General features: G+C 36.7%; 1 protein-coding gene across 6 annotated transcripts; it reads left to right on the forward strand.

Moving 5' to 3' along the window:
• LOC107622958 (DEAD-box ATP-dependent RNA helicase 18) lies at positions 418-7334 on the forward strand. 6 transcript variants are annotated; one of them, XM_016325042.2, is made up of 13 exons: positions 789-1194; positions 1299-1335; positions 2610-3006; positions 3266-3502; positions 3813-4073; positions 4308-4387; positions 4480-4585; positions 4730-4843; positions 5025-5123; positions 5225-5314; positions 5736-5842; positions 5933-6076; positions 6474-7334. In XM_016325042.2, exons 3-13 carry the CDS (start codon positions 2743-2745, stop codon positions 6745-6747), a joined length of 1776 nt encoding a protein of 591 aa, XP_016180528.1. In that variant the 5' UTR covers positions 789-1194; positions 1299-1335; positions 2610-2742; the 3' UTR covers positions 6748-7334. The 6 variants fall into 6 exon arrangements, with proteins under 6 accessions (XP_020969980.1, XP_016180528.1, XP_020969981.1 ...); XM_021114322.1 differs by having other exon boundaries at positions 2654-3006; XM_021114321.1 differs by lacking the exons at positions 789-1194; positions 1299-1335 and adding an exon at positions 418-561 and having other exon boundaries at positions 2664-3006.

The raw sequence follows: 8023 nt of genomic DNA on the forward strand, positions 1-8023 counted from the left end.
GTGAATTTCTAGTTCAAAAAGTCTCTAGTGAAAAAAATAAATCAATGGTATGCAAATATTTACTTTTTACTAGTCAAATTTGACTTAGAGGAATTGATTACCCTCGTAAAGTCAACTAGTCAAGTTTGACCTGTTGATTATTATTTTCTAATTTATTTTCTTTTTTTATCATTAGGCCTGTCTCATTAATAGTTTATCAAAAAGCGAATTTTTACACCGTTTTGATGAATCATCTCTTCTTGACTTAAATTGGCATCGTTTTATATGGTGAGGTGTAATTTAACTTGTCAGGTCAGTTTCTGTTAATAGCGTTAGTGAAGAAAGTGACAGAAGGACTAATGTGACTAACTTAAAATTTTTTAAGAATAAATTTTACTAAAAAAATTTTTTGGAGACAAATAAAAATCGCTCAATTTTTTAGGGAGCAATTTGAACTATTTCATTTTATAATTGGTAGAGTGAAAAAAAAAAAATCACAAAAAATGACACGGTCATTGAGCAAATAAGGACCCAGGGAGGACCTCCATAAAAATTGCATTAACCTACCTACGAAACCAACAAATCAGCAAGGTTTCTAAAAACCGGTTTGGACCGGCCGATCGAATCGTAAACTATGAAGAAATACGGTTCGGACAAATAGCAAAACCAAAAATTTCAAAAATCAGTTAAACCAGTGAACCGGCAGGGAACCGGTCGGTCGAACCAAACCGTGACCCGGCCGGTTTTTTGAGCGGGTAGTCAAACGTGGCCGTTTCATCTGCTGCACTGTCTTAGCTTTGCCCTAACTCCATCCTCTCGTGCCAGATGCCCTAACTCCATCCAGATTCCAGAACGCTCTGCCTCTCTCACACAGTCCAGGGCAGGGCTCCTCTCAATCGAGCTCCTGGCCGTCCCTCACCTCCGTCCAGCCACTGCCTCGTTCCGCCGCCGTCGTTCCTTCGAGCAGCCACCGTCTGGTCGCTCACTTTCCCTCCATCGCGCAGTAGCCATCGATATCAACCGTCCCTTCCATCGCGCAGCCATCGCAACCTTCCTCCGTCGCGCAGCCACCCTGCCGCCGGCACTAGCTCTGTTACTCCGCAACGTTCGAAGCCCGTTCGAAGCCCATCGCGCAGCCACGCTTCCTTGTCTTGGTCACTCGGTGTCTCTGTCTCCCTCTTGCATGCTCTGTTGAAGGCTTCTTCTAGATTCTAGGTAAATTTTTTTTATTAACTATGTTTGAACCATTGTATGATTTTGTGAAGCTCTGTGAACTGTGAAGTCACTGAAGTGTGAACTGATTTACTGAACCATTCTAGCCTCTTGCGTGCTTTGTTCAAGGCTTCTAGCTTCTAGGTAATTTTTTTAACTATAATTGAATAATTTTTTGTTACTGTGAAGTTCTGTGAATTGTGAACTGTGAACTGTGAGCTATGTCTATGATTTAGCTTTTTTATTTTTCTGTGAACTGTGAACTGAACTGTGAACTTTGTTGAATGATTGTTGAATAATTATGAATAATTATTGTTAGTTAAGTTGTGAATTTTGTTGTTCTAACTTGTTACTAGGTTGAATTATTATCGAATAATTTTAACTTATGAGATTATTGGGTTGGAGTGATTTGCTGTGGGTTCTTGTTAATTCGGTAAATAGTTGTTGTCATTCTTGCACTTGAGATTATTGGGTTGCTTTGCTTTTCTCAAATTGTAAATTTGCTAAATTGTTGCTGTTATTGTGATTTTTGAGATTGAAATTGTCTTTGTTTTTTGTTATTTGGTTGTTGGATTTTCTATTTGGATTTTGTACTCGTTTGTTTGTTAAATTGTTGTGATTCTTGAAAGTTAAAATTGAGATTATTGGGTTGCTTTGTTTTATCAAATTGTTAATTTGTTAATTTGCTAAATTACTGGTGTTAACTCTGATTCTTGAGATTGTGATTGTCGTTATTTTTTGTTATTGGGTTGCTGGATTTTCTATTTGGATTTTGTACTTGTGATTCTTCAACCCTAGGTATGAATTTTGTTTTTTGTAATAATAATTGTTGAAACCTTGATTAATTGTTGGTTCTAACCTTGTTGTTGATTGCTTGAAGCATGATTAGTTTTTGAAGCATTGATTGATTAATTGATTAGGGTAAGGTTGTGTTGTGTCGTTCCAAGATGAATACGATTGTTTTGCTTTGTGATGCTTGCTGGTTGTTATTTGATCTCACCGCATTTCAGCATTTGATCAATGAAATGTTTTGCAAACATTCAGTTTTTGGTTTGCATTTCCATATATTGACTTGGATTTATACCTTACTAAAAGTTATCCAACGGAATAAGTCAAGCTGATCTCATGAAAATCCCAAATGACTAATAAGATTGAATGACAAACTTGGATCAGTTGGATGTTGGCATTTTATATTTGGTTGGTTGTTTTTGTTATTTGATTTTTGAGTTTGTATTTGAATGAGATCATAACATTCTGGTTTATGTAGTACTTTTAATTTGGATGATATTTTAAAGTTTATATTAGAATATAATTATGTTTTAATGTGTTTATTTATATTTTTTTTATTTTTTTTATAAAACGGTTTTTGCGGTTCAACCACGGTTGAACCGGTTGAACCGGTTGAACTTATGAACCAGTGAACCAGTAGCTAGAGCGGTTTGATGACCAATTCGGTTTTCAGAACCTTGCAAATCAGAAAATAAGGAAAACAAAAGTTACAAAACCAGTGAGCGATAGGCGGAGCATAGAGGTTTGCGGCGCACCATTACAATGGAATTCGAACTCCCAAACAAGGCCTTAACCACCATGCGCTTTTCGGAGCTGAATCCGCCGCTATCAGAGAAGGTTCTCGAAGCCTTATCGGAATCTGGGTTCAACTTCTGCACGCCGGTTCAAGCCGCCACCATTCCCTTGCTCTGCAGCTTCAAGGATGTCGCTGTCGATGCCGCCACTGGTTCAGGCAAAACCTTAGCTTTTGTCATCCCTCTTGTTGAGATTCTTCGACGCTCCTCTTCTAACCCCAAGCCTCATCAGGTTCGTTCTTCACCCGTTACTTTTCTTTTGTACCACTGTATGAAGCTTGGTAATTGAAATTTATAAGGTATATTAAGGACTAGTATTGGAATAAGTATCATTCAACTATTAACCTTTCAGCTTCGAAGGATAAAATTCCATTGGCCTCTTTAATTATTTATTTTTAGCTGCTATGACTTTGGGGAATGAAAGACTTGGAATAGGGGTTACTGGATAGAAGTGTGTTAAATGCTGGTTTTTTTTTTTTTGCTTATACTAGGTACTAGGAATAATCATATCCCCTACAAGGGAGCTATCACATCAAATATATCATGTTGCACAACCTTTCATTTCAACTTTAGCGAATGTTAAGTCCATGCTGCTTGTTGGTGGAGTTGAAGTGAAATCAGACATGAAGAAGATAGAGGAAGAAGGCGCTAACATACTAATTGGCACACCTGGGCGGTTGTATGACATAATGAACCGGATGGATTTCTTGGATTTCAAAAACTTCGAGGTATATAATACTTTTCGGTTTCACAGTTAGTTTTCAAGGATGATTTGATAGTATGTGACTATGTTTGCACGTGTGTGAGATAGTGTGCATATATAACTTTAGAAAGAATGTTGGAGGTTTAATGTGGTTCTTGATCTTTTATGGGACATATGCATTTTTCACTTAGCAGAGGACCAAAAGTCCAAGACTTAACGATGCAATGTTATGAACTAGGTTCACCTGGAAAATTTGACTTAAAGTGATAGAATGCTTGGTTTGATTTTGCTTTTTTTGGAAGATGACAGTATTGTGTTTATAACTGTGCTTACAGATTTTGATTTTAGACGAGGCTGATAGACTTTTAGATATGGGATTCCAGAAGCAGATAACTTCCATTATATCTCTTTTGCCTAAGCTTCGAAGAACTGGCCTGTTTTCTGCTACTCAAACTGAGGCTGTTGAAGAGCTTGCTAGAGCAGGATTAAGAAATCCTGTGAGGGTTGAAGTTCGGGCAGAGGCGAAACTTTTAAATGCTCCTGCAGCATCAAAACAACCTGAATCTACAAAAACACCTTCTGGGCTTCAAATTGAGGTATGAAGTATTCCATCCTAGTGCATATCATAAGTAACTTTGCTATCCAATGGTTTCCCTCCTCCATTTCAGCACTAAGTCCAAGTCACTTCAATATATTTGGTATTTAGCAGCTAGACTCTAGCGTCCCTACCCTAATTCATATATGTTTAAGGTATTGCTAATTCATGTCATGACACCATTCATGCTCAGCTTTTTTCTTATATTCAGCTTCTTGTCATTTTGATTTTGCAGTACTTGGAATGTGAGGCAGATAAGAAGCCATCACAGCTAGTAGACATCCTTATTAAGAATCGCTCAAGAAAAGTTATAATGTGAGATAAATATTAACCATAATCAATAGTGTAATCTGAGTAGTAAAATTTTAGCGTATCTTGCTCAAAAGGTGATTTTGACTCCAATACAGATATTTCATGACTTGTGCTTGCGTTGACTATTGGGGAGTTGTCCTTCCACGCCTTTCTGTTTTGAAAGGCTTCTCCTTGGTTCCTCTTCATGGAAAGATGAAGCAGGTAAAAGCCTTTCTGTTACCATTTGTCAATATAGAAGCTTAATATTCTGTAAATCAATGATAGTTTCTTCATCACTCTCAAGTATTGCTTAACTCTTACTGTTTGTATGGTTAATTGATTATGAATTTCTTTGTTGCTGTATAGACTGTTAGGGAGAAAGCATTAGCCTCCTTTACATCCCTTTCAAATGGAGTTCTGCTATGTACAGATGTTGCAGCACGTGGACTTGACATACCAGGTGTAGATTGTATAGTGCAGGTACCTTCTTGACCATATTTATATGCAGTTTGACTCTCTGTTGATTGGTGTGTTTTATCATCTTCTGGTTTTGGATGCCAAAGTAAATTATTCATTGTCATTCAAATGTTCTCTTGATATCTTACCATTTGAATTCATACATTGACTGAATGATCTTGATATGTTCCCTGTTTCTGCACAGTATGATCCTCCTCAAGATCCAAATGTTTTCATACACAGAGTTGGTCGAACTGCTCGGCTGGGTAAACAAGGTCATGCAGTTGTCTTCTTATTGCCAAAGGTATCGTCGAGTGTGTTCATGTTTTAATGCGTTTCCACATTTCCCAATACAAGATTCAAGTGTGTTCCTTTTTCGGTTAACTAACTTGTATAAGTGTTTAGGAGGAGTCTTACGTAGAATTCCTACGTATAAGAAGAGTCCCTCTTCAAGAGAGAAAATGCTCTGATAATGCACCTGATGTTGTACCTCAGGTTTGTTTGCGCCCTTATCATCTTATTTATTTTGTTCTTGACTATTTTAATCATACAAGGGTAGGACTCATGCTCATTAGTGGTTAATAAATTTTTAATAATATAATAAAGACCCCTTTTTATGCTGGTTAGTAATAGTCAATAGAGCTATGAATTGCTTAATAATTTTTCTAATAGAGGCAACATACTGATTTGTAGAAATAAATTCTCTGATACTACTAAGAAAAGCCCTTATGGCTACTTAGGCTGATGCTGATATTGCTGATTCACTCTTGGATGTATTTTGTGTTGATTGATTGTTTGCACAAACATGCATATCAATCTTATATTTATCAAAGTTTGGATGACAATTGTATACAACATACAAAATTATAATTTGTTTCCCAACTCCTGATAACTATATTACTAAAATATGGTTCAGATTCGTTCTGCTGCGAAAAAAGATCGTGATGTTATGGAGAAAGGAGTCAGGGCATTTGTTTCCTACATCCGTGCGTACAAGGAGCATCACTGTTCATATATTTTTAGGTGAGCAATGTTTATGAGAAGTGTTGTTTGTCTTTCTATAAATTCGTTAAAGCATCATAATTTGCAAAGAAATGCTCACCCTACTTACAGGTGGAAAGAACTTGAAATTGGTAAATTGGCCATGGGACATGGCTTATTGCAACTTCCTCTAATGCCAGAGGTAAAACATCACTCACTTTCTACTGAGGGATTTGTACCAGTTGATGATATCAATTTGGAGGACATTAAATACAGGTAAATGCAAAATTCATGCATAACCCTTCTGTGGTAAAAGCATCAAATGTACCACTCTTTATTTAATAGAAAATCTATCATGCTTATTGTCATATTTTCCAAGAGATGATGATTGAAGCAAGTAACTTGATGTGCATGACTGGATTTGAAGCTCACCAATGTCTAGTTGGAGCTATGTGGAGGCTTAATAGTCTTGGTCTTAGCTAGATTAACCAATTATTTATTTTTGATGCCCTTTCTAATATGTTAGACTGATGGAAACTATACAGTTCTTATTGCATAAATTTGTATTTTTAGGTTGAATGCACCATATTCAATTTAGTGCCTTTCATTGTAATTAAAAATATAATTGTTCCTTTTCTCTTGGAATCCTGTGCTGATACTTTCAACTATTTAGAGATAAATCTCGTGAAAAACAAAGGAAGAAAAACCTGCAAGCAAAGAAAGAAGCGAAAGAGAAGGAGAAAGAGGCAAAACCAGAAAAGCCAAGCAAAACTCCCAGTGCACCTACTGCCATGAGGAAGAAAACAGCCCGACAGAGACGTGCTCAGCAGACAATTGAAGATGAGGAAGAGTTGATGCAAGATTACCGCTTGTTGAAGAAACTGAAGAAAGGGACTATAGATGAGAATGAATATGCTAAGTTGACAGGCGCTGAGGAATTACTCTGAATACCAATTTTGTGTGTTGTGGAAAGAAGTGTGTTTAGTTTAGTGCAATATTAGCTAGAAAATTGCAGCATCCTTTGATGCCACATTTTTTCTCTTGGCATTCTCCGAAAGGTCTGGGATTAAGACATCTCTCTCTACTGATGGCATCGTCGCATCGAGTCCAGAGAACTGATTTCCATTCTGCAGCTCAGAGAGTTGAATTGGCTCAATGACTTCTGCAGCTGATTATACTGGTAAAGCAACGACAAAATGCTTAAGTTTGGGGTAAGGCACAATTTCTTCAATGAGAAAAACAGGGCCTTTTAAAAAATTACCAACACAATAGTTGATTTTGGGACTTGTTTTTGTTCAATCTACGATTTGTGTTATTCTTTACTTAGGGTGCATCATCCATGTAACTTTGATTAGTCTGATAGTGTCAGAATCTGTAGAAGTGTAGAACTGTAGAAGCATAATTATGTTCTAGTTATTTGTTACGTTAATCAACAGTCATAAACTCATAATAGAATTTTGCCTTGTACTTATTACTGATATTAATTCATTTAAGATTTAAGCCCCTCACCTTGTTGGTGGTGATTTACATTTTATTTTATTTTTCTGAAGAAGTTTTACCCTTGAAGTAGTTCAGTAGTTCTGTCCATGAAAGTGTTGAATTTAAAATTTACATTGAATTGAATATTTTCTTAGGTAACTTATACTGACCTCCTAGGATTCAACGGTATTTTAATACACGATATACCTTCATTTTACAAAAAGATATACTAACCTCCATTTAAGTTACACGACATTCGGAAGATTGATATACATAATAAACCTAAATCCTCTCTCCTTGTTAGTCTGCTAGGGTTCCCGAACACTAACAGAGTATAGTGAGCTGTCTATTTTCCTACAACAAATCGTGCCTCACTATCGCCAAGTGCTGCATTGTATCGGTTTTCATATCCTTTAAGATGGAAGGAACGTCGTCAGAGACAACACAAGAAACAACGGAACGAAGAGAAGTCACAATAGAAGGCCTAAATGAATTTATAGAGTTTGAACTTTGAAGATGGTGATGTAATAGGAGTGGAGAAATGCAAACATAGTGTGGTTGGGAAACTGATCACGGACAAGACCATAAACCCAATATGGGTTCAAACTACAAAGAGGCAGACATGAAGTAGGTGCTGAAAGGAAACCCATGGATTTTTAGAAATTCATGGCTCATGGTTAAAAGGTGGGAGAGGGACATAAGTCCTACAGATATGAAGTTCACAAGAGCAGAAGTCAAGCTACA

Source organism: Arachis ipaensis, chromosome B10, assembly GCF_000816755.2.
Source record: "Arachis ipaensis cultivar K30076 chromosome B10, Araip1.1, whole genome shotgun sequence".
Classification (NCBI taxonomy): domain Eukaryota; kingdom Viridiplantae; phylum Streptophyta; class Magnoliopsida; order Fabales; family Fabaceae; genus Arachis; species Arachis ipaensis.